The 27,484-nt window shown below is 45.9% G+C and overlaps 1 protein-coding gene and 1 pseudogene across 3 annotated transcripts in view; both read left to right on the top strand.

The window, feature by feature from the left end:
- Window positions 1-27,484, top strand: part of LOC137652339 (E3 ubiquitin-protein ligase CHIP-like) — a 335,562-nt gene that overhangs the window by 278,027 nt on the left and 30,051 nt on the right. For all 3 annotated transcript variants that reach the window (XM_068385687.1, XM_068385685.1, XM_068385688.1), the window contains exons 3-4: window positions 454-581; window positions 14,803-14,922. In XM_068385687.1, coding sequence (XP_068241788.1) covers window positions 454-581; window positions 14,803-14,922 — 248 coding nt within the window. The remainder of the gene's footprint in view (window positions 1-453; window positions 582-14,802; window positions 14,923-27,484) is intronic.
- Window positions 5,787-5,905, top strand: LOC137652602 (5S ribosomal RNA; annotated as a pseudogene).

The raw sequence follows: 27,484 nt of genomic DNA, 5'->3' as shown, positions 1-27,484 counted from the left end.
AATTATTTCATTTATAGCTATTAACGGTCAGGTTAAATATTGAATGATTCAAATGTACAGTATTTGGTTATATTTCATTGTGGGTTAGTACTTATACCTTTATTATAAAATTTAACGTAGTGTTTTTGTGGGGCTTGGAATGAATTAGGCGATTTACATTGTAAAACGTGACTCATCAGTTCTTCAAGTTTCACTTCCCCTTCAACCACCCCATATACCTTAAGTGAATGTCAGTGTCGTTTAAGTGTGCTGGTGAGGGGCCAAATCATCCCCGCTAGTAACTACTGACTCATTATGAATTTTAGTAGCGGAGTTCCAGCTAAGCTCAAATCATACTCCTATTAAAGGACTCAAATTTGTATAGTTGAAAGAATTCAAATTACTTTTCATATTTGTGATTTATACTATCATTCTCCTTTTTCTCATTGTAATAACCAATAATTTGTAATTCAGCTCAAGATCTTGCTAAAGAACAAAAAGTTAACTATGGAGACGACATCGCCTGTATGATACGCGTAGCACGGAAAAGAAGATTCAACGTGGCTGAGGAAAAACGGATTGCCCAAGAAATTGAATTGCAGGTAATTGTTTCAGTTCTTGGTTGATTGTGTATGATCTTGCTGTAAATGGGCAACAACTTATACACTACTTAGTATTGATTGACACTGATGTAGCAGCAAGAGGAAAATATACAGCTACTGTATCATTTGTTGGTTTAAAGCATCTGTAGGACATAGAGGAATAAGAAAATTATAGTATTAGAAATAAAAATTTTTTACTTCATGTTTCATGAAAATTAAAACTACAGTATAGATTCATGTGAACATAGAACATAATATTTTGAGCCAGTACAATAAGTCCTTGTGTTACAAGAGTTATGACTTGTAACATTTTTTTAAGGTTTCATTCTATATTTAGGTCCTCCGTTTGTTTGTTTTTTGTCCTAGTTATGTTTTCATGTCATAAAATTAGTTTGTTCCGTAACCGAAATACAAACCACGCTATTTACAGAGGGTTTACCTTTTAGCGCAGCTGAAATGGCGAGCCATTAGAATTTAACGAGGGTGTATTACCCCCGCGCTAGTTAGCGGGGGGGGGGGGGTAGGGGAGTGGTAGCTAGTTACCCCTCCCCCCCCTCACACACAGATGAATGCTCACATTCACTTTTGGCTCGGACTGTGACAGACGTCTCTGTCTTGGTCCTCTCTTGGCAGCCATTGTTTGTTTTGTCTTTACTTAATCGCTTACTTTTCATTTACTCAATATATATGTAAACATGTTTTCATGTTTGTATATATATTTGAGTATAGAAATCAGTAAGTTTCCTTTTCAGAGTTGTGTGTGTAGTGTACGATATCTACGTGGAGTCCTTGGCAGTTAGGCCACCACGGCGTAATTTTATGGGTGGCGATCGAGTTTGACTTATGTCTTTCTCTCTCTCTCTCTCTCTCTTGAGGTCGTTCACCCTTTTACTACGTGTTACTACGCCCTTGTAGCTTCCTTTCCGTGTGGGGGGTTTGCTACGCCGTACGTTTGTCTCAATTAGTTTATGAATCGAATTGTAGTTGTTTTTTTTTTTTTTAGCTTGTAGAACAATTCCTTTCGGGGTTTTCGTTCTTTCTTTAGTGTTCATTCATTTTTAAATTACATAATTACATAGTTACATAATTATAATTGTTATAATTCTGTTTTGGTTACAGCTCTCCTTCCGTGAGTGTAAGTGGTTGTAAGGCACGTGCCCGTTGTGTAATTCTTGTTCCTTTCCCTCGGGATTCCTCTTCGGATTCTTCCCGGGGGAATGAATGTGTACTAATGTTTTTTGTTTTATTTTATTAGTTACCGATCTAGTTCGTTTCTGTAATATGGCAACGGTGTGAGCTGTCTTATTGAGTCCTGGGGATTCGGCTGTTGCTGCCTCCCCCCTTGTATTTTTGTCAGGGGCGTGTCTCCTTCTACTGGAAGTACTCCCGTGACGACGGACAGCTCTCCAGTTCATTTTAGAACTCTCAGGAGGCTTGCCTCCTTGGGCGGGAAACTTTCCTTCCGAGGGAAGTTTTTCCTGTCCAGGCTTGAGTTTTTCCCCTTTTGGGGGTTCTTCTCTTGCCTTTTTTTCGTGCGACTATGCTCTTGGTGCTGAGCGATCACACCTGCAGTTTCGCTCAAGGGGCTGGGCAACTGCAGGAGCTCCTCTTCGAAGGATTGCTCCTTTTAGGTCACTGGCTGACCAGTCTCTTCTACGAAGTGTTTCTCTTTCGTTCGCGAGAGAGTACACTCATGGCGACTCCTCTTCGGAGGATTCTTCTGTTGCTGTTGGCCTCCCTCGCCGTAAGGCCCACCGTCCACCTCGTCGTAAGGGCCTCTCATCTCCCTATAAGGGTGCTAAGAGGCGCCTTTTTGAATCTCCGTTTGCAGCCTACAACTCCTTTTTCTTGATCTTCCGCCTTGGTGCAGATGGACAGCAGTCTGATCTCGTCTTCCGACGGGCAACGGTCTTCCCGACGGACAACGGTCTCCGACGGACATCAGTCTCCCGGCGGACAGACAACGGTCTTCCGACAGTCATCAGTCTCCCGACGGACAACGATCCCTTCGGGGCAAAGGGTTGCCTCTCACGGGGGTTCTTCCCTTGCGTGTCAGGGTTCCCCTGCGCGCCCTTCTGCTGTGTTCTCTCCTGCTCCTGCTCAGTGTTAGCGCACAGGCGCTCTCCTACTCATCAGCGCTCTCATGATGATCATCCCTGCTGTTCCTGTTGGTTCCTGTTACGCGCCCTGTGCGCCCACGTTTGCCCTCGCGATCTAGAACTTCGGTTCAGGTCGGGGTCAAGGACTCTTCTTCTATGCGCAGGCTTCCACGCGTTGCCTTCTGCTCGTCAGCGATCATCAGCTCGCCAGCGATCACCTGTCTGTCGGCGATCTCCGGATCGCCCGCGTGTGTTACAGCCGGCACGCCAACGTTCTCCAACACTTCTGAAGGAACATGGTTTGCCAGCTACTAGCTCACCTGCGGATGCTGCTCGCCATCGCGCGACCGCCCACCTGCGGATGCTGCTCGCCATCGCGCGACCGCCCACCTGCGGATGCTGCTCGCCATCGCGCGACCGCCCACCTGCGGATGCTGCTCGCCATCGCGCGACCGCCCACCTGCGGATGCTGCTCGCCATCGCGCGACCGCCCACCTGCGGATGCTGCTCGCCATCGCGCGACCGCCCACCTGCGGATGCTGCTCGCGACCGCCCACCTGCGGATGCTGCTCGCGACCGCCCACCTGCGGATGCTGCTCGCGACCGCCCACCTGCGGATGCTGCTCGCGACCGCCCACCTGCGGATGCTGCTCGCGACCGCCCACCTGCGGATGCTGCTCGCGACCGCCCACCTGCGGATGCTGCTCGCGACCGCCCACCTGCGGATGCTGCTCGCGACCGCCCACCTGCGGATGCTGCTCGCGACCGCCCACCTGCGGATGCTGCTCGCGACCGCCCACCTGCGGATGCTGCTCGCGACCGCCCACCTGCGGATGCTGCTCGCGACCGCCCACCTGCGGATGCTGCTCGCCATCGCGTCGGCATGCCACAACGCGCCATCGCCAACCTGCGCGTTAGCGCTCACCAGCTCACCACCGATCGCCTGTTGATCCATATCGCCAGCGGTCTTCCTCGCCCACGCGGCAGCGCGTTTCCTCGCCATCGCGCTAACGCTTGCGTTCGCCGCCTCGGATTCGCGCTCATTCACCTGCCCACCCGCGCGACTTCGCCCGCGCAACCGTTCGCCTGCGCGCCCGCGCGACTGTTCGCCTGCGCGATCGTTCGCCTGTGCGACCTCTCGCCTGCGCGACCGCTCGCCTGCGCGACCGCTCGCCTGCGCGCCCACACGCCCACGTGCCTGCACGTCTACGGTCATGTTCGCCCGCGCGGGAACCAACGGTTTTCCATCGCGCGGACGGACGGTGTTCCGTCGCGCGAACCGACAGTGTACCGTCGCGAGGACCGACAGTGTACCGTCGCGAGGACCGACAGTGTACCGTCGCGAGGACCGACGGTGTTCCGTCGCGCGAACCTACAGTGTTTCTTCGCACAAACGTCGGCTTATTTCTTGCAGTATCCATTGCTCGTCTATGGGTTATCGCTCGCCGACCACCAGCTCTCGCCCTTCCTACCACTCTCGCCCTTCCTACCACTCTCGCCCTTCCTACCACTCTCGCCCTCCTTCTGCGCTCCTTCGCTCACCTTCGTTTGCGTTCCTGCGTTACCGCGCACGCGCAAATCTTTGAATTACCATCGCGCGAGCTCCAGGGCGATTGCGACCACGATTCCCAATGGGGTTTTCGCAGCATGGCCAGCCTGGCGAGTTCTTCTGGAGCGTATTTCCAGAACACGGCCTCACCCCGTAAACGTAGAGCATGGCACTTGCAAGAATAGGAGAAACTTCAGGGAGCCCTTCCCCGTCATTCCATGGAAGGATTTTTGGCGGGGGGGCTTTCCGTTCGAGATTTCTCCATCGGACAAGGAGTGATTGCTTACCCCTTCTTCTCGGGGCTTACCAGGTCCTTTCCCTCCTCGGTTACGGCCCGAGGTTTGGTTCAAGGAAGCTACAGGAAGATCATGGGTACTTTCCTCCTCTCGAGCTCAGGCACCTTGGCCTTTCGTCGTTAAGTATCTAACTTGCGGACAAGCTCGACGTTGTACCATCTGGACGCGCTTACTGAGGGCTTCCTTCGGGTGTCTCATCTGTGGAGGTCGACGACCTCAGACACCCTTCCATCCTTGAGGAGAGTTTGTTTGGGCCCAAGGACAGAGACTTAGACAGCGGCTGTGCGGAGGAAATTGACTTCCGTTTTCACTCCTCCAAGGCGCTTTCTTCCAGACTCTGCAGGGCTCCAGCGCCCTTTTCTTTCAACCACGTCGGCCTAAGTTATCGGCTACGACAACTGGGACAAGGTGTCCAATTGCAGTTTCCTCCTGTCAGGAACAGATGGCACGGGAGGCTCCCCCGGGGGGGCATAGTCCTAAAAGGAGCGGCAGAGTTCACGAACCCTAGGATTGCAGGTTTTTCGCTGGGAGGATGCTTAAGGTTACTCATCCGAATGACAGCTTCCTGATGCCCATTCCCGCACAATTTCTGTGATCAGCCAAGGATATCGCGCCTGCTGTCTCTGTCAGCGAATTCAGTGTCTCGGAACCTCTATGCCATAGCGTCAGCAAGAGTTGCCCGGTTGGGCAGAATGATCCATACCTTAGGCGAAGGTCTCCCATAGGATCATCGACGGCTTCACCCCCAGCCTCTTCAGTCGATCCTTTCTTGTAAGGAAGGATCTGAGAGGGGAGTTCCGTAGTCGACCTCTCAGCCCTGATCAAGTTTGTCGAACAAACTTCGGCCAGCGTAGAACAGCAGAATCGATCAGACTGGTAACGAGGCGACAGGACTCCTTAAACCCTTGATCGGAAGGACGGGTACTTTCAGTTTCCATTCCATCCATCTTCCAGGGAGCTCGTCGAATTCAGCCTAGACTGCAAGTATTCCTGCTTATGATGCAGTGTGGCTATCCCGCCGTGGCATAGCAGGTTTTTTTCCCCAGAGAACTCTCCCTGCCTTCCTCATGGCCGCTCAGGTGCAGGCTTCCGCCTCCTCTGCTGTTTTGAGGGCTGGTCAACTCCGGTAGGCTCGGGTTCGACCTTCTTCAGCGCCGGGACAAGCTTCCGGATGCTTACCATGAGTGTGGGTTCATGGTATTTTGCTTGGAGCCTTCTCTTCTTCTGCCTCAACATCTGGAGTATCTGGCCATGATATTGAGTCAACGGCCTTACCACGTTGGAAACCCCGCTTCTCGTCCGTCCAGCGAGGTTAAGCAACGTCGGTTCTGGTCGGTACTTGGATGGGTGACCACCTGGGGACGCCAGATTCTGTTACCACATCCTCCGAGCCTTCCTTTCAGTTGACTGTGGCAAGACTGAGGAGAGTCGCAGTACCTGTTCTCAGTCAATCAGAGCTTTCAGCCCTACCTTGGAACGTTTCCTAGTTCTCCTTTCCTCATTGACCCGTCTATAGTCCGAACGGTCGCCTCAGGATAAGTTCCATGTGGGGCGGTCCAAGTTCCGGTGGCTTCAGGCAATGTTTAACCGGACTTCCTGGCCCCTATGGGACCAGCGGAACTATTAGACCTGCAATGGGTGTTGACCTATGGAGCCTCTTGATGGTAGTGGATATTCTCGTCCTTTCCCCACATTCTTGATGCTGTTCTCGGACTCGTCAAAGGAAAGGGGGGGGCATGTTCCGGTCCAGGCCTATGGTCAAGACCTGAAGGATACCTCTCCATCATTCAGGCAGGCTTAGGGGCCTTAATCTGGCCCCTCACAGATCCTACAGCTCCTGCCGAGTCGCCAAGTGCGCGTCGACTTCATGATTCTGGCGTATTCTAACCAGCAGGGGACGCATTTTCACACCTTCACATCTTGCAGTAGAGATACACTGGGATGATTGAGATTCTCTCAATACCACCATCAGCTCTCTCATTCCAGGCAGGGGAATGTTCTCTCCGACTATCCGAGCAGAGCCTCGTAGAGAGAGTGTACCTGGGGGTCTTTGACCTTGGGTAACCAGCAAGTCCTGGTCTGGGGGACCTGATCGCGACAGCTTGGAACCTCAAGCTTCCGCTGTTCTTCCCCCCAGTCTGAGACCCCGAGACTCTGGCAAAATGCATTCCGGTGATGGTGGGACAACTTCGACGCCTGCGTCTTCCCTCCTTTTTGTCTGTGGACAATGGGTCTCAACAAGACCAGGTTGTCTGTCAACCTTTCAATGGGAGAGCTCCATTGGGACTATGCGCAGAACGGTTTCTGGACCATCTGCTTCCCCTGACGGAACTCCCGGGAGAGCTTCTCCCACGGCGCAGACTACTCAAACAACCACACTGCGACATCTCTCCCGAACCGGGGCGTCACTTCGGCTTCATGCCTGGAGACACTACGCCTCCTCCTCAAGAAGAGACAACCTGCTACAGTCGCGGTACGGAGGTCGCGTCATCTGCGATTGTCATCCACAGGGGTCTTCCAGGCAAAGTGAAGAGTCTAAGGTGGTTGGTGCCGTGGGAGATATACCTCTTCCCTTGAGGCCTCTTCTCCAGCAATAACGGTCTTATTGCCTTTCGGTGGGAGGAAACTCCTTTCCGCTCTCGGCAATGAAGCCTGTCGCTCAGCCTTTCCCTGACCTTCAGGCTTAAAGGAATAACTTTTTCCTGCCCGCTGGATTTATCCTCGCTCATGCGAAGCTACGATCGTCCCCGCCCTAGTCGGAGGAAGACCTCCAACTTGGAGCATGGCTCGGACTTTTAGTCCTTTAAGAGATCTTCTCAAGACCCTTTACGACAGGCCTCGGATTGTATTCTGCCTTGGGTCTCCTGCTCACTCTGGCCACGGCCAGTGTGTAAGCAATCTTCTTGGTCTCTTACGACTCCCCCCTTTCTAAGGAAGAGGGGAAGGCAACATTCAGGTTCGCTCCTGAGTTGTTGGCTAGACTCAGAATCTGGGGGTCCCGGCCCTTCGGTCCAATTCATTCAAGATTTCGAGTCTCCATTCTGTATCTGATGTCCCAAGACCTTCTCTTTCTTGCCAGTAAAGGAATCGAGAGGTTAGCGCTGGGAACAGCTGCAGTTTGTCCTCAGTTGCAGCCGATTTGGGAGCACAAGGAGGACACGGGGGAGAGTCACCAGTATACCTCTTCAGCCCGGACTCAAGGACATTCATCTCGACCTGTCTCCAGACCCTCCCCCGTCACGTCGCCCTACAGCACGATGTTGGATACATCGCAACGTCCCTCACCTTCGAGTAATACTACTCTGTGACGCAGGTGCTACAAGCTGGAGTCTGGAACCGTCTAATGACCTTCGCAGCCCGCTTCCTGCAGGGCGTGACCCACAGGAGTCTTGATACGTTTTCTATCGCTGTGTGGTGGCTACACAACAGCTGGTCTAACCTCAGGCTCCTTTTTGGACAGGTAGCAGAAGGTTGAGGGCATTGTTATCAGGTTTTAGTCTGCATGAACGAAAGAAGTATGTCTGGCTCTTATTTCTTTCTTCATCATCCCCTCTACGGGGAAGCAGCATCCTGGTCTCTGCATAGCTGACCTCGAACCTCTGCAGGTAAACCATGCTTCCTTGTGTTCCAAGTATTGAGTCAATACTGTTGCATCCCCATACCCTGACGAGGTGGTATTGGGAACGTCCTAACCCAGAGTTCCTTCTGGAACTCCAGGTCAACTGCCTAGGACGGGTCACACTTCTTCCTTCACACACAAGCTTACGTAGGCCACATGGTTCCTTGCGGAGCAAGGAACTTGTGAGGTGCAGGGACTCCTTTTCTCGAGTGCGACTCACTCGGATTCTGAGTCCCCGGGTAAAGCCAAAGCCAGTATGGCTGGGGACTTTCCACCCTACCTAAGGGGTAAGTCACCCTCTGTAAATAGCGTGGTTTGTATTTCGGTTACGGAACAAATGACAAATTCGAAGATAATTTGTATTTTTCCTAACCATACAAACCTTAGCTATTTACACACATTTGCCCGCCAGCCCTGTCCCCCAAGACAAGTCCTACCTCTAAGTGAAAGTGAGCCTTCATCTGTGTGTGAGGGGGGGGAGGGGTAGCTAGCTACCACTCCCCTACCCCCCCGCTAACTAGCGCGGGGGTAATACACCCTCGTTAAATTCTAATGGCTCGCCATTTCAGCTGCGCTAAAAGGTAAACCCTCTGTAAATAGCTAAGGTTTGTATGGTTAGGAAAAATACAAATTATCTTCGAATTTGTCATTTTTATGTCCTTGATATGATTTAACTACGGCAATAGCATAGGTGAGTGACTTTAGTTCAGTACTTTATTTACTTCAGTTCCGATGTGCATCAAAAGTTACAACTCATTGTAGGAACAGATCTCCATTGTAACCCAAGGATGTAGTGTACTTGAAAGTCAGTTTTCCAACATTCAATCCTAAATTTATATGGTATTTTGCCACACCCATTCATGCTCTTTTACTGGACCTCTATTTCTAGTTGATGGTCTTTCATACACTTACATTGTCAAAATATTTTCACAAAATCAGGCTTTTCACTCATTTCCTTATGATCGTCCATGCTAAGCTCAACCTCACATTCATCTGCCCTCTCACATTCATCATCTATTCTAAGTCCTGTACTGAAGTCACTTTCCTTACTCAAGTCTTGAAACCTTTTATCCAAACCCCAGTTTTTCCATTCACACCTGACATCCCCTTTTCCATTTGACCCGGTCTCTTACATATACTTGCTACATGACCAGGCATTTCACAGTTTATACATTCATTTATTGGAGCCTTGTACATTATAAAAAATTACCCTATCAATCCTAATTTTCACAACTCCCATTCACTCTGAAATCCACTCTGTTGCTATATTTTCTAGCCCTAGCCTATTAAGCCTACAACATCTAATCTGTCTTGCTTTCATACACTAATTCACATGATACTCTATCTCTCCACAACCAAAACAGGGGTCTAGTGAACACATAAATTAATTCTTCCTATGAACCCACTCTATTACATCTAAAACATCTTCCAGCTGTACTTTCATTCTTTCTTGTATCTCGCTTCAGACTTGCACTCCTGTCTCTTTATTCTAGCATTCCCGGTGTATACTCTTCTTTGTTCCTATACAGTAATCAGTAATGATACCTTTGTCCTTTAATAGGAGTACAGAATGTTATAAGCAAAGCTGAGTATCGGCTGTTATAATTTATAATGAGGTGTCAGTAGTTATTGGTGGGTAGCAGAGAAGCCTTGCCCTCTTGCCAGAACACTTATCTAGCCACTTTATTTTCAGCTGCCGATTAGTGCAAACATACTTCCAGCGTTTCTCAACTGGCTGATTTGATTTGGTTGACAGATAGTCATGTCGAAGAATATTAAGGAAGGTGTGAGGTTTTGCAGTTTTCCCTATAGCTGTAACTTGGGACAGTTATATGTGCAACCTGTCGACATCCACATTTTTCCACCTCTTAGAAAGTATGTTTGTGTGCTGTTTATTCCTATGTGAATATGGCGTAGTTAAGTCAACGTATCTTGGAAAAGGTTGGCTTTTCTTGGACATTGTTGTGCTTTGTCTTAGGAAGGAGTTTTTACTGCTGTCGAGTATGAAGGGACAGACACCGCCCTTTTTTCCATCAGTGTCTTTCCTTACTCTGAAAGCTGCTAAAGACACATCACCTGGTTGTGCAATGTGTGATCTCTTCATATGCAGTAGTTCCTGTGATCTCTTTCCCTTTTTGGAGCATCGTTATCTGGCAGGACGACCCCTTAAAAGACAAGTTCCCAAGTTCTTCCTTCTCCTACTTTACCTTCCTCAGAGAGCCTTCACTGCTACTTCTAGAAGAATAATGTGTAGAAGTCGCCATTGAAGAAACCCATAAAGACAGATTGATAGGAGTTATATATGTGTGACTCCTACCATTTTTCTTCCCGTGATAGCGATAGTTCTGTATTGTATCAAGAATGCTTCTGTACCATTGTAAGAATGCACTCCTTATTGGGAATGAAGGTCTCTGCCTTTCTTTTTCTCATCCTAGACTATCTCTCTTTGGGGAGAGAAAGGGTATAGGCACATGGTGAGAGTTGTCCCTTAACTGGAAGAAATGGAAGAAACATCGATACATGCTACTCCTGATTATGTTAGTCTGAAGGCAGTTGCCATGCAAATCCATGTACAAGGCTTCATGCATAATGATATCCACTCACATAGACTTTGGTCTTTTACTGTGCTACCACTCACTTGTATTTGTGTAAGGGCTAGACACTGATGCACATCAGGAGTCCACCCGTAACAGAATTCCTTACGTGTAGTCTCCACATTCCTTATATGTGCTAAGACTCTTTGTATGTACTACCTTTAACTTTACTGTCTTTCATGCATGCAAGGGTTCAATGCTTACCCACATCAGAATTTCACACACCTGGGCTCCACATTCCTGACTTCTGTGTGCACAGGCTTTACATATGGTCCTTTATCAGGATTCCACAGGCAACAGAATTCCTTTCATACTGTCTCTGATCATACTGTCTTTCACGCGTATGAGCAATGTCTCCATGCGAACAGTTTCTGTCAATACTGTACTGAATTTCACATGTACACACAAGGTCTCCACACGTACAGTATCTGATTGTATTGCCTTTTACAAGTAAGCACAAGGTCTCTATGCATATGGGAACAGGCTTTTCTGTCTTCCATGCTCACCTAATTCTCCATGATATTCATACATGAGGCTGATGTTAACAAGGAGTGTGATGACAGGCAGACTGCAACTTATAAAGAAGAATTATTAGATGTCATGAAGAAGTCTGATTAATGGGAGTTGCACATTCATGACTCATACAGTTTCTCTTCCCATTTGAGACAATGCTGTACCAGGATCCTCCCCTCTTGAGTGAGTGCCAAATATTGTCCCATATCAGGATGAAAAATCCACAGGCGCAACTCTCATACAGAGTTGGGCATGCTCACCGCTGGCCGGGATGAGTGGAGTCTGGCCCCAGATTGTTTGGCAGTCGCTAAACGAACGATCGCTGAAATGGAAGAAATGGACCTTTACGAAAAGACCTCAAGCCCAAGGTCGTCACCGCTACACATCGTCTTGAGGAAGGATAGCTCCTTGCACCCTTTTTGGGGATTACAGGCGTCTAAACATGCAGGTGGAACTGGATCACTACCTCCTCAACATCACTAACGTTACCTCCTACTTGCACAAAGGGAAGGTGTTTTCCACTTTTGACCTTTTGAAGGGATATTATCAGGTGCCCATGAACCCAGAAGACATCCCCAAGACTGCCATCGCCACCCTCTTCGGCACTTAACATATTCAGTTACTTCTGTTTTGACCTTCGTAATGCTGGGGCCACTTTTCAGCGTCTCATAGATGGCATCTTAGGGAACCTCCCCTTCTGTGTATGTTACGTGGATAACATACTAATGTTCCCTTCCTCCAAAGAGGAACGCCTTCATCACCTACGTATTGTTCTCAACTGCCTGCAACAGAATGGCCTTGTTGTCTGGTACAATAAGTGGACTGTACCTTTGGTACCAACGCAGTATCGTTCTTAGGGCACCGCATCGCTCCTCAAGGCATCCATCCCCTCCCTGAGAAGGTTTCAGATGTTCAGAACTTTACCACTCCTTTGACCGTCAAAGCACTACAAGAATTCTTGGGCATGATAAATTATCGGTTCTTGCCAGCCATTGTTGTCACTCTTACTCTCCTCTATGCCTCTCTAAAGGGCAAGCCAAAAGACCTGAAGTGGGGTCCCCTTCAGGAAGAGTCCTTCTGCAACACAAAGAATGCCCAGTCAACTGCTGCTGCTCTCAGCTTTCCCATGCCGCATGTCCTTCTTCTCTCCACTGATGCCAGTGATGGTGTCTATTGGTGCAGTACTCGACCAGGTGTTCCGCGGCTTGCCCAGCCCATTGGTCTTTTTCAGCAGGAAACTGTCCAAGGTGGAATCTGACTACTCTACATTTGACTATGAATTGCTGGCAGTGCATTTGTCTGTCCGTCACATTCGCCACTTCTTGGAGGGCACGCCCTTTGTCATTCACATGGACCATGTACCCCTGGTGCACGCCTTTACTCGACAGTCCGGCGCCTGGCCCGCCCGTCAATGCTGACACCTCTCCGCCATGGCTGAATACAATTTTACCCTTCAACACGCCACTGGGAACATGAATCCTATTGCCGATGCCCTCTCAAGAAACATATGAGCCGCCATTAAACTGGTATTGGATTTCAACGCCTGTGCAGAAGCCCAATGAAAAGATCCAGAGTATCAATCATGCCGGTCATCCTGCACATCTCTCCTTTGGGAAGAAGTCACCCTCTGTGATGTTAGTACTGGTAGGCCATAACCGTGAATACCTACTCCCATGCTCCAACAGGTGTTTGGTTTCATCCATGGCCTTTCACATCTCTCGTGCCAATTTACTGCACAGCTACTGAAGACAAAGTTCATTTGGTAAAGCATTACATTACTATGGATAGGGCCCATGCCTGTACTTCTGGCCAAGCTTCATAAGCACATAAACATACGGATTCAGGAGTGGGCACCTCTCCTCATCGTCGTTTTTCCCACATTCACGTCAATGTAGTAGGTCCCCTACCCACATCACAAGGACACTGTTACCTGTTTACCATCATTAACCGAAGTCTTTTCCATGCAAACTGCTGTGTCCGCCTCATGTACATCTTCCGTACTCTTAGGGTGGATTGTGATATTTGGTATCCCTGAGCATATTACTTCTGACAGGGGTATCACTTTTACCTCTCAATTGTGTACATCATTAGCGAATCTCCTGGACATTACCCTACACCAGACAACCATCTACAACCTTGCAGCCAGCAGAATGGTCAAACAATTTCATCGCACCTCAAAGCAGCTTTGATATCCCTCGGCAATGGCTTCAACTAGTTTACTCAGCTTCCCTGGGTCCTCTTGGAATTAAGAACCACTACCAAAGGTTCTCTGGATGTCTCAGCAACTGAATTGGCGTATAGCAACCTGTTGGTTGTCGGCCAAATTTTTTCTGTCTGCAACCTTCTCCGACAATCTCCAGTACCTACGTGACGTTGTGGGAAGATTTACTTCTTACCGTTAGACTTGCAAGCCCCCAGTGAAGCAACGCATACCGACGATTTTCACATGACAATGCATGTTTTCCTGCGCACTAACACTTGCATGCCAACACTAACGCCCCCTTACACGGGCCCTTTATTCGTGATCCATCGCGTACCGAAGGCTTCCTTAATTAACATTCGTGGCAAAGAAGACTGGTTCTGCATTGATCACCTAAAACCTGCGTATCTCCTGCAAGATGACTCGCCTACAGTGCACCTCTCAAGAGCAAGGACTTATTTCCCATGTACAGTATAATTTGTATATGTACTACATGTGTTACACATGGGCTTGTACACTGTAACATTATTGTATTGCTTTTTTAACTCTCACTCTACCCCTCATTGATAATAGAAACCGGTTTAAGCCTGCTATTGCATGTTTGGAAGGTTTAAAGGTTGCTCATGAATGGTAGAAGTCCTAGCTTTATTTAGCTAGGACCAGAGAAGCCAGGCAGTAGCTGCAATGGCTCTGTAGGTAGACATATAGGCTCCACCAATCCCCCAGCTCTAGCTCACAAGGATGGTGAAGTTGCAGACACTACTAGAAACTATCAAGCTTGAGTGGTTCTTGAACTCTCCTCCAACAGACTGCCAGGCAGGGACGTTTGCTATAGGCTACCACAATTATGCAGGAATCAACACTGCCATACCTCTATCAGATCCACGTGTATTTACATCCAGAGATTTTAAACTTGCCTTTATGATTATAATCTCCAATTAAAGTACAAAGGTTTGTATTTGTATAGGGACGAATCCCAGATTTTAAATTTAATATGAATTTTTCCTAACTACTGGATACACACTAGAGTCCTGTAAGTTTCACCTAATACCCCCAGCCAGTATATTGGCAGGGAGGGCGGAGCTTTTCCCCACTGCTAGCCGGAAACTACTAACACTTTGTTATAAATTTTGAAAATTAAGTTTTAGCCAAGCAATCAACATACTCCTATACAATGACTCAGGTTTGTATAGTTAGGAAAAGTACAAATTACTTTTAAAATTTTATTTCTGTTTACTGTAGAGTAGAGGATTTGACTGATGCATAAATCAGTACAGTATGTATTTTGTGCCTTTAAAAAAACAACTTTAGGAGCTAATATAGATAATGTCTGTTTATTTCCTATTTTCAGTCATACCTTAACAGATTAGTTTTAGAAGACAGAGATCGTCAAATAGAGACAGTTCGGAGGAAATATGAAGAGGATGAAGAAAAAGCTCAGGAAGAAATCATGAGAATAGAGCAACAAACAGTAAGTTTTCCTTATATAGATAAATATTTTAATTTGTCTAGGTTTTGTTTGAATTATACTAAGAATAAGTGAATGTGAATGAGATCTCTTTTTTTTTTTAAGTTCGCACTGTATTTTCACTTGCTGTGGAATGTTTAAAATTAACATTTTTGTTGTACGTGAAACCAACCGTCGCCATTTAGAACGGGTTAACTCTGGACTCTGGCGCGAGCTGGACACGGCCGTTGAAGAATTATCAGGGATCTGGCAGCCAATATGGCAGCCCCTCTCTACCAGAGCGTCGGGTTTATAGGCACTGGTTTGCACTGGTCATGCTATTGTATCTCTGACTGCTATCCTGTTTGGATGTGTGTTGCGCATCTGGCTTTTGAAGTTTTCTTACTGTGGGTCAACTGTTTTTCTATCATTTCAGTATGAGTGTGGGTGTGGATAGTAGTCATTGTGAAATGTATATGAGCCCTTTAGATCTTGATTCTCATCCTTTGTGTCTGGCATATAGAGGACATCACTGCACGTCTCTTTGTGTTGTGTGCCAGGAGTGATCTTCCTCCCAGTGGGGAAAATTTTGAGATGGAAAGAAAAAGAAATATCGACGGGATCATTTTCCTTTGAAGGCTTTGGTTTTGAAAGTGAGTAGACCGTCTAAATCTCCTTTTCCAAAATCCAAAATTCCCCTTCCTGCTCCTTCGTTCTCAAGTCTTTCAAAGGACAAGAAAATGAAGGATAGTGACCTAGTGTTCTACCTGGATTTTCCTGACCGTGGATTCTTCTGCCTTCCATAGAAAAGCAGGAGATCCCACGCTTGAGGTTGATCCTCTTGTGGCATCATTATCCTCAGTTGTAGAGCGTGCCCCCGACTAATGTTCGGTACTCGCTAGCTGAGACAACTCGTCGCTTGCCAGGTGAGACAACTCACGGCTTGCCAGGTGAGACAACTCACGGCTTGCCAGCTGGGACAACTCTCCACTTGCCAGTTGAGAAGCGCCCTATATGCTATCACTTTCACTTCCTTGTGCCTTGGCCTCTTACGATCAGCTTTTCATGGCTGATCAAGGGTCGATCAGTGGGTCTTCTGATTATTCAACATGTGGATTGCCAGTACTGTCGGCGAAGGCCTCGCCTCAGCCCCACCCTCACCCTATCTCTCACCTTTACGCTGTCCGTCATCGGTGACGAGGCCTGCGCTACCTATTATGCCTCGAGGTCCGCATATCCTTTGTACGATCGGCCAAAAAGATTCTACGAAAGTTAAGGGTAGAGATAACAGCGGTCGACAAGATCAGCGTCATATTGTGCCTAACAAGACCATACACCAGCAGCATGATGGTGGAAGATGGTAAGGAAGCTTGATGTACGTCCACCATTCCACAATTCCAGGGAGTGAGAAGCACATCCGCCATTCCAGAGTTCCGGGGAGTGAGAAGGGTGTCCACTGATCCGCAGTTTGCACCCTCAAGAATCACGCCTACATGTCTTGCGCCCTTGCTCTTTTCAGGCTCACACTATTCCAAAAGAGCTTCTGCCCTTCCATCAGGACACTACTTCTGTTGTTTTTGTAGAGGATGAAGATGTGTTACCTGTTCGGGAACGGCCCCCATCAACCTGGTCTTTCACCCGCCAGCCTGTGGATGTAGTTGTTCCTCCAGACTTGGAAGCTGTAGCCCTAACATAGCGTTCTGACAGGCAACGACCCATGCCCTTTCATCTGTTTCCCGTGGTGGTCCCTCAACCTCAGAGTTCGGACCCTTTGAAAATGACACCTCAGTTTGGGAAGATGTGAAACCCTTCCATAGGTCCACGTCCCATTACTGTATTCAAACCTGGTTTCTTCTGATGACTTAACACTGCAGGATGACCCCCTGTTGTAATCTCCCTCTCCTGTTCATGTTCCAGAAATTCAGAGAGGAAAGACGTGCCAGAATGGTGCAAAAACTGTCGACCCTTTGTGAAGTCGGAGAAAACTGCAGCTCATCCCTCTAGTAAGCACATTATAGTAAAGTCTGTTGACAACTCTCCCCTATTATCATTGATCATCATGGACATGATTTACCAGGTTCATCGTCTTTCTTAGGAGTTTTAGGGGTAATTAGAAAGTTTAATAACTTGGGTAATGAGCCTAGAGCTCTGTTTGTGGTAAGAAAGACATAGAATGATGATTTCTTTCTTGAGCAGTTTTCTTTAGAGCCTCATAGCTCTAGGCACTAAATGGAACTGCCATGGTCTCGCAAGACTACATATACTATCTGGAGGATTGAACAATAAGTGTCAGCGCCTTAAGGCTCCCTTAAAACTGTGAGGTCGTCCAAGTTAATACCTCCTGTCATTTCAAAACAACAGAAATTTTACCTTACGGAAGGGGCTCATCCCAACCTATTGCCCTTTAATCTGGATGTGTCTACCTTGACCCTTTGGATGTCCAGTGAGAAATTGGCTCAGCAACCAACCGTCTTCTTGGCAGCTGAGACATTGAACTTGAAATCTGCTGCCATGTCGGCCTTGCAAGCGTGTTCTTGGTTGGACCACTGGTCAGGCACAGTTTCTTACTTTGTAAATTTGGAAAATCTTTTCAATTCAAAGAAGAGGAAGCAGTAGGTTGAACTCTTCAGTTTGGGGCTAAGATCCTTGAGTTTTTAATCCACTATTGTTCTTCCTGCATCCTCAAGTGTTGGGATGTAGTCATTAACAAGTTCGTTCGTCAGATGACGTCATGGGATGTGTTGGCTTTGTGTAACACCCCATTGAAACAATGCCCAACCCTGTTCCCTCTTGAAGAAGTTGCAGCAGTAGTTGAGAAGTGTGAGGAAGCGAGCCAAGCCACCTTCTTTTGATTAGCGACTTCATCAAAATAGGGTCCCACAGGCCAACTAGCAGCCTCAACAGCCACCTCCGAAGGCTGACCATCCTCATTTTAGGAGACATTCCTTTAGTCACCGTAGACATCCCAACAGGAAGGGTCGAGGTCAGCGAGGATCCTGTTAGGGAAGGCATTCCCCTCATGACACCAACAGTGTGGACAAGGTGGCAGTTCTGCTATAAAAATCCCTGGACGATAGAAGTCTATCGTTTCAGGCATCGCGTTCCGTTCACAAACTGTTGCCTCCTCTCACTTGGACTCCGAAGATTCAGTCATACTTGAGAGGGTCTGCCAAAGACCCTCTCTTACAACACGAGGTTTGGGCTATGCTGGGAAATGCCCAAGAGGAATTCCACAAGTCTCCAGGCTTCTGCAGCAACTTGTTCCAGGTCAAAAAGTTGACAAGAGGTTGGAAACCAGTCATTCATTTGTCTGGTTCTTGAGACACTTGTCAAAATGGAAACTACTAGCACAGTCCTACATGCAACCAGATGAACCAATTCCTGCTGTTCATAGACCTCAAGAATGTGTACCGGTACTTTCAGATCCTAGTCCATCCAAGATTAAGAAAGTATCTCCATTTCGTTCTAGGCGAAAGGAGATTCCAATTTTGAGTTCTTTTCTTTGTCCTGGGCTCATGCCCTAAGCTTTTCAAGTTTTGTCAAGATCTGGGGGTCATGATGAATCTCAAGAAATCAGTCCTCAATCCTTAATGTCGTTTTCAGTACTTGGGTATGTGTATTGATATGGTCCAAGCATGACTGTATCCTTCTTGAGATGGACTGTGTCAATTTAGACATGTCACAGCAGCCTTCTTCAGGAAGAACTCGCTTGAAGCGATACAGTGAAAAAAACATCTGAGGCACTTCGCGTTCCATCCATTGGGCACTGAATTCCCAATTGTGCCAAGGGACGAACTTGCCATCAGTTCAGGTCGCAGTCCCTCCAGAAGTCAGGATGGATCTACAGTATCATGGTGGCTTTGAGAAAACCTGTTGAGTGGTTCCCCATTGCGGCTCCGTAAGGGAGGGGAGCACATCTCCAAACCCAATATGTTTCCAGTCTTTGAACAGAAGAGGACGAGTTTGTATCTAACGTTGCCCCATTTCACGGACTCTCTTCAAGGTCATTCGGTAGTGTTGATAGGCAACAACATGACCATAGTAACTTATGTCATCAAGGAAGGGGATTCTGTCTCTCACCATCTTATGTCAGTTAGCAGGGACAATGCATCGGTGGGCTATGTCCAACGCAGTACACCTCACAGCCTAATTCATAATGGGGAGGAGGACCGTGATTGCAGACAATCCCAGTCCCCTGTGTTGGATAGCTGCCTCAGAGTGATCGTTGAATCCTTTAGTGGTGAGTGAACTCCTGACTTTGTGCGATTCCCCGATCATCGATATGTTTCCCACACACCTTAACAAGAAGCTGGAGGTGTACTGCTCACCAGTTTCTAATGCATCAGTAGTGATGGAAAATGCCTTTCAATATTCAAGGGATGAAATGGATGTTTATGCATTCCCCTCGTTTTGTCTAATGGTAAGATAAGGTTATTTAAGGACCTTTGAGTAATGTTAATCACCCTGAAATGGCGTATACAGAGTGGTACCTGGATCATCTCGACATGCTTTTAGAGGTCCCAAGAGAACTTCGGATGATCCCACTCTTCTGTACCAATCTCACATCAGAAGTTACTACAGCACAGAGACTTGCCTATCTCTTCATGGCTGAAGGTTATCCAGCATCTCCATAGAGAAGAAGGGTTTGCTTGACAGATTGCAAACAACTTTCAGGATACCTCCATAAGTCCTCTATAGCAGTGTACCAAGCAAAGTAGTTACTCTTCTGTGATTGGTGTAGTCGAATGAACAGCGCTCTACTCAAAGCCACTATTTCAATTATAGCCGACTTTTTAGTTTACATACAGAAGGAGAAATTTCTGTCGGCCACATGCACCTCACAAGTTCCAGTCGGAATTACAATGCAATGCCCAGTGCAAGTCAGAGCCTGTCCACTTGATGCTCTGGTGTAGAAAAGCTGCCATATTGGCTGTCAAATCCTCGATAATTCTTCATCAGTAGTCTTTTGTTCTCACCAAAATGAACCCAATTTAAATGACTCTGGTTTGTATAGGTAAGAGAAATACAAATTATTTTTTTAATATGTAACTTCCCTGGTAGTTACATATGTATAGCTTAAATCTCGCGTTTCGACACGGAACGACAGAAAATTCAAATTCGTGGCGATCGCTGCCATGATAGTAGGTGGTCATACATGAGCGCCATCTCTCATAGGTTATCAGAACTATTCCCAACATTCTTCAGAAATTCTCTGTCGTTGATCGAGTCAACACCTTGGGAATTCGTTTCGTGGATATATTACTTTATTCTACAATTTGATAAAGTACCTTTTGTCTGATTATTGTTAATGGCTTTCTCTGCCTTTCAACTATCAAAGATATTGTATAGGATAGTTTTTTGCTGGTCCAACTTGGACAGTTTAATTTAACTTGATTTTCAAGTATCGTTATTTAACAAGATGGCTTTTTGGTTGTTAAACTTTGTGTGTAGGGCTAGACCGGCTATCGAGCTGCTCTTTCTTCCCGCACTGTATTTAGCAGGGATCAAAGAATTTTTTCCCCCTACTTTATTAACTAACGAACAACTCTTAAAGTTATAATGGAAAGGAAAACATTTAAACATTAAAACATTGTACGTCACTATTTTGTGACGTAAATTCTCAGCAGAACAAGACTGATTACCTTGATGGAATTCAGTCCGCCATCGTGATGACGTCACAATTCTGTGACGTAATCTTCTTAGTATGACTTGCATTATGTGAATTATTTTCTTTTCTTGCAAGGGATTTTTAGAAATATTAGCTTACTAAGCATTAGTATGTTTATAATGTAGGGAAATATATTTTTTTTTTTCAAGTACTGTATATATATGTCCTATTAGTATATTTCCCTTAGTCAATTTTCTATTTAGAGATTTCTCGAGCATACAGTCATTTTATGCTCGTAGTACTAAGGGAGATGTCAAATAATAAACGATCGTTTCTGTTTCACAAGTATCGTTATTTAATATTTCGCTTTTGAGAATACTAATATTATTCATATATCCTATTGTATTTTCTTTCTGGCCCTTGGCGAAAGAGTATCATCTCTCGCAACGGGCAGGTCTATTATGATCTAATGAGAAATAATTTAAAGTGCTAGTGTTCAATGGCACATAAAATGATGCAATGCGTCAATCTAAGATACATAATACTCTTGACAATCGTTTTTTGTTTTCACAATTACTTGTATCGTTATTTTATATTTCAATTTTGAGAATACTAACATTAATCATATATCCTATTGTATTTTCTTTCTAGCCCTTGACGAAAAGTATAATATCTCGCAACGGGAAGGTCTATTAAGATCTAATGTGAAATAATTAAAAGTGCTAGTGTTCTATGTCAGTGCAGTGGAGGGTGCGTTCGTTCGTGTCCGTCATACTCCCAGCCCGGGAACTCTTCCATGCTCCCCAACCCCTGGGAGAAGGAATGTCGAAAGGCCAAAGGATATGTTAGACCTTGATCAGCGTCCCCTCGAGCGAACATGTTGACGATCCCCAGATCGCTCCCCCTCGCCACAGGAAAGGCGAGGTAAAAATGTATGTGACTTCGTCGGATGACGCAAAACCTCGACGTAGTTGGCACCAACCACTACGTTCAAGACCACTCAAGAGACGTATGTCTCCTAATAAACCTTCCTGCAGTGACTGGTGTTCGCCGGAGGTTTTCCTTTCGGACGAAGACGACGTGTCAGCACCAAAACAATCACGTAAGACGCATAGTTCGTCGGAGGAAGAAGTGCTCAGTTTACATCAGTTCACGCTCCTTCCATTTCCCCAGATTAGGAAATGTCACAAGGACTTTCCCCTGGTGACCATCCTAATACTGTTGACGATCCCTCACAACGATCGATACACTGTTCAGATCGCGCACAAGGCGCGCTGGAAGTATCGACAGTTGTCGATACCCCTCAGCGATCAGTACATCGTTCAGTTAGCGCACACGGCGCTCATCTTGTATCTGATTTGTCTGAATTAAAGAGGTCGATTTCGTCTCTGTTTGACGCTTACGATTCTCGAGCAGAAAAATCGCGTCTTAAAGAATCTAAGAACAGCAATAGACCAAGAAAACGGTCTTCCGATATTATCGGACAGTGTATTTCTCCGATACTCAGCAACGCTCCCTCGCAGCGATCAGCTCGCGTTGCGGCAAGCGACAAGGCGGATGCATGCGGCAGTCTGGTCTGTCCTTCACGGCATTCTGGACACAGACATCAGTCTGGACGTATGCTGGACAGACAGTCAAAATTTGTTCACACAACAAGATAGACAAGCAGTTGTCTCGCCTTCGCGATCTGCGGAACACGCGACTATCGATCATGCGAGACGCATACAACACGCTGATAGCTCACAGCAATCTGGACTTATGCAGCAGTCTGGAAACTCACAGTAAGCGGCAGTCTGGACATATGCTTGACGTATGCAGTCAGGTTTTGTCCCCACATCACTTTAGACAAACAGTCGTCTCTTCTGCAAGACTGACTGGACGCGATACTAGCGCTTCCTCGTGGTAGACTCGCAGCATTCGGGACGCATGCAGTAGACTGATGCCTCTTATGGAAAGATACAGCTGTCTCAATCTGGACGCATGATGGACTCATATAGTCGGGACTTGTACTCGCAACAGGATAAACAAGTTTTTGTCTCCTTCGCGATTTTCTGAACTCGCAAATAACGCTCCCTCGCGTCACGCTGTTGACATACAACATGCTGAACGCATGCTGGACGCACGCCAACAAGATTTTCCCTCGCATGGGTTTACCGATGTTGATGCTTCCTCACAGCATGATGATCTTATGCTGGAAGCACTGGAACCTGTCTCTCCCTCAAGGCTTACAGTTCATTAACGTGATGCTTCTTCGCAACTGGATGATATCCTTTACAAGATTCCTTCAGGACAAGATGAATTATTTTTGGAAGACAATAAGTGTCAGGATGACGCAGTTTTGTCTTCTACCCATTCGAATCAGAGAATCGATGTTCCATTAGCCGAATTAGAAGACGAATCTCAGGATTCACTACAGGCAGCTGTTTCCAGAAGACTTTACTCAACTTATACCTCAGAGCCTGCCCTCTCAGTTTTTGAAGGGAAGACCCTGAAAAACATCCTCCTTCAAGAAAATGGTCTTGGCTAGATCGGTTAAGAGAGCTTTCTTTATGGACTGTACTCTCGGAACTCTGCCAGAAGCCACAGACTATGTTTTGTTCCTTCTTATCTTCAGGTTTGTCCCTTGTTCAGAGATCTGAACTTTTTCTTGCTCCGTTGGGTAATCATCTTTTCCCTCCGGACTTAGGGAAAGATTTGTCGACAGCTCTGGCATAACAGGCTACGCAAGCTCTTATCTCTAGGACTGCTAAGAAAGTCCTACCAGCTAGCTTTTTAGCAAGGATACAAAAGGAGGCTCTTCCCACTCGTCAGCCCTTTCGTGGGAGAGCCCCTTCAAAGGGAACTTAACTCTTTCACCCCCAAAGGACGTACCGGTACGTTCTTGCAAAACACTGTTATTTACATGTTTTTGCATATTTTTGATAATATTATGAGAAACTTTAGGCATTTTCCAAAAGAATGAGACCAATCTGACCTCTCTATGACAAAAATTAAGTCTGTTAGAGCAATTTAAAAAAAAATATATAGCAAAATGTGCTCGAAATTTAACCTCACCTTTGGGGTAAAAGGGTTAGAGGATTGCGGCTGGAGGTCAAGCTCGCAGATTCCCAAGACAACAAACCGAATCAAAAGTGAGACATGCTATGCCTCCCATGTCGTCGATACCCTTAGAGTTGACAACAGTCCACTCAGGGAACAAGGCAGCAGCTCTTCAAGAGCAAGTGAACCTTATGCTGTCAAAATCAGCTATAGAAGTGGTATAGGATACAGTGGTACCTCTACATACGAATGTCCCAACATACGAATTTTCCAACATACGAAGTAAAATTTGACTAAATTTCTGCCTCGACATCCGAAGTGTTGCTCCAACGTACGAAGTAAACATTACGCCATTGAGTGTCGAGTGCTCAGTTCTCTGTTCTTGTGTGTATAGTGTGGTTGTCCTCTGTTTGGTCTATTATTAACAGTGCTTATTTTCTTCCTTTTCTCACATTTCCTTTTTGATTTTACCTATAATCATGGTGCCTAAGAAGCTAAGTTTCAGTACAGGAAGAAGGCAATTCTTTCATTAGAATTGAAGCAAGAAATTATAGAAAAACATGAGAGCAGTGTGCATGTGAGTGATACTGTTTGGCTAAACAATATGGCCGGAATAGGCCTATGATCTCGAGGATCACCAAGCTGAAGGCAGCCATTAAAGCAAATAACCATCGAAGGGATCACCATTATTACAAGACATCGTAGAAATACCCTGGAAGAGATAGAACTCCTTTTGTTGATAGGGATAAAGGACAAAGAGATTGTTGGCAACGATCATTTGTGAGAAGGGCCAGCGTGATGAACAGAAAAAAAGAAAAAAGTGAAGCAAAGGAAACCAAGATAGCATTAACAAGCTCTTTTAAATAAGACTTCTCTCTTTTTCTGTTTCTCTCTAAACATAGCATTAACATGTTCTTTAAATAAAATCTCTCTCTCTCTCTCTCTCTCTCTCTCTCTCTCTCTCTCTCTCTCTCTCTCTCGTTCTTCTTCGCTGTTATAGTGTTAGATATGTCTATCTTTTTTTTCCGAGAGAGAGAGAGAGAGAGAGAGAGAGAGAGAGAGAGAGAGAGAGAGAGAGAGAGAGAGAGAGAGAGAGAGAGAGAGAGAGAGAGACATTAAACAAAAATGTGTTTAGAGTACATATGATTTTTAAATAGCGTCAACGAGTTGAAAAACAATTAAATATAACTAAGAAAGTAATAACAGCGAATCTGAATTCCTTTATTAACTAAAACAAATATTGATACTAACACACACACACAGGTGCAAGAATTGCTACGCAGTAAGAGAGACGGTCGGGGAGGAGGTAGAGATGGTGACTGCGATAACATACCGTAACTCGTCACTGAAAGTGATGAAAATAAAAAATCAAAAGAAAAAAAATGTAAAAAATATGAAATATAGAAATAAAAAAAAAATAAATAAGCTAAGTTAGATTAAAATTGTCGTAGTGTAAGTTACGGTATGTTATCGCAGTCACCATCTCTACCTCCTCGCCGATCGTGTCTCCTCATGCGTGTGTGTGTGTTTGCGCATACGCACACGAGTGTGTTTGTATCAATATTTGTTTTAGTTAATAAAGGAATTCAGATTCGCTGATATTGTTTTTTTAGTTACTTTTACCTGTCTTTCAACTCTTTAACGCTGTTAAAAATCATATGTACGCAACACGTTTTTGTTTAATCTCTCATTTTTGTTTAATCTCTCTCTCTCTCTCTCTCTCTCTCTCTCTCTCTCTCTCTCTCTCTCTCTCTCTCTCTCTCTCTCTCTCTCTCTCTCAAAAAAAATTAATAGACGTCTGTAACACTTAACACTGAAGAAGAACAAGAGAGAGAGAGAGTATTTATTTAAAGAACATGTTAACACCATGTCTACCTTCTCGCCGATCGTTCGTCTCCTCCTGGCGTAACAAATCCTACACCTGCGTTGGCCTGTCTCTAAGGTAAAGTGGCAATAAAACACATTTTTTATTTATTTCTTTATAATCATCTTTTTTACATGCTTCTTTCATATTATGCAGTTATGTTATTGTTATGTGTAATTATGTGTAGCCATTTATTGAGGATTTATTATGGGTTTTTAGGCTGAGGAACGAATTAAATGAATTACCATGTATTCTTAGGGGAAAATTCGTTTCTACATCCGAACATTTTCTACATCTAAAGTCGGTTGTGGAACGAATTAAATTCGTATGTAGAGGTACCACTGTACCTCCTCGGAGGGGTTTTTGCAACATACTTTCCTAGTTCCGAAAAGCTCGGGGCGGATGTAAACCTGTTCTGGACGCCAGTCCATTGTACAAGTTCGTCAGCTAAGTAAAATTTGCCATGGAAACTTCATCATCAGTCCTTACAGGCAACAGATAGGGAGACTGGATCGTGTCTTAGGATCTGCAGGACGCGTATTTCCATATCTCAATACACCTAGACCACAGAAAATTTCTAAGGCTCGTGTTCCTCAAGACCATTATCAGTTCAAAACACTGTTTTGGACTGAGCACGACACCCTACGTTTTTTACCCGGGTGATGTCCAACGTGGCTCCCTGGCTTCACATAAAGGGAGTAAGGGTTTTCTTTGTACCTGGAAAACTGACCACTCAGAGCAAAATCACAAGTAAAGTGTCTGGAGGCTCTTCAAATGATAATGCCCTTAACGCAACAGTTAGGTCTGATAGTAACCTGGCCAAATCTTAACTAACACCCTCACGGAATTTAATTTTTCTGGGGATGATAATCGGTTCAGATCGCACTCAAGGCACTTCGAAAATGTCGCAAGTACTTTCCCCTGGTGGTCACCCGGCTACGGTTGACGATCCCTCGCAGCAATCAGCACACGGTTCAGTTCGCACACGACGCACTTAGGGTGTCTGGTCTGTCTGAACTAGAGAGGTCGATTTCGTCCCTGTTTGACGCATACGATTCTCGACAGGGGTCTGTGGATAGAGTCTCAGAGGAAATGACACATAATATTAAAGAGCTAGTGGCCATTCACCAAGCCCTGATTACTCACTTCATAGAAGGGGAGAAAAACGTCAGGACGGATCTGCTCAGCAGAAGAAGGCAAGTTCTTACTGCAGAGTGGACCCTACATCACGAGGTGTGCACCAGCCTTTGGATGTTGTGGGGTCAACACTCTATAGACCTCTTCACCTCACAAATGACATAGAGGTTGCCGGTATTCTGCTCTCCAGTACCAAACCAGGAAGCAGTCGCAGTGGACGCTTTTCTTCTGAACTGGAAAGGTCTAAACTTGTACGCTTTTCCTCCATTCAAGATCCTGGACAAAGTCCTGAAAAGATTCAGGGATTCGCCCAACGTCCACATGACCATGATAGCTCCTTTTTGGCCCATGAGACATTGGGTTGCGGAGATGATGGAGTGGCTGGTAGATACCCCCAGATCTTTACCACTATTAGGGTTTACTAATCTGAATGGGACATATTTAGAAGTATGGTGCAGGAATAATAGACTTTCCTCTACCAATACCTCTATAGCCAATATAGCAGAGTTTGCTGTTGTATCTGCGTACAAAAGAGAAGCTAGCTGTGCCTACCATCAAGGGTTACTGCAGCATGCTAGCCTCCGTCTTTCATAACCGACACATTGGCATGTCGGGTAACAAGGATATTTTAGATCTCATTAGATCTTTTGAGATGACTAAGAGGAAGGACAATCCAACCTCCTCGTGGAACCTGGATGTAGTCCTGGCCTTTTTAACCTCAAGTAGGTGTGTACCCTTGGACAAGGCGTCTTGGTAGTATCTTACCAAGAAGACTTTTCCTAATTACATTGGCTACAGTCAAAAGAATAGGAGAGTTAAAAGCCATCAGCAAGAAGGTGGGCTTTAATGGAGACAATGCAATGTGCTCCCTTCAGCTAGGCTTTCTCGACAAAGACGAGAATCCTTATCGACCTTGGCCAAGAGCTTTTACCATCCAG

The sequence above is a fragment of the Palaemon carinicauda genome, chromosome 13, assembly GCF_036898095.1.
Source record: "Palaemon carinicauda isolate YSFRI2023 chromosome 13, ASM3689809v2, whole genome shotgun sequence".
Classification (NCBI taxonomy): domain Eukaryota; kingdom Metazoa; phylum Arthropoda; class Malacostraca; order Decapoda; family Palaemonidae; genus Palaemon; species Palaemon carinicauda.
This window is presented reverse-complemented; position numbering and strand designations above follow the sequence as displayed.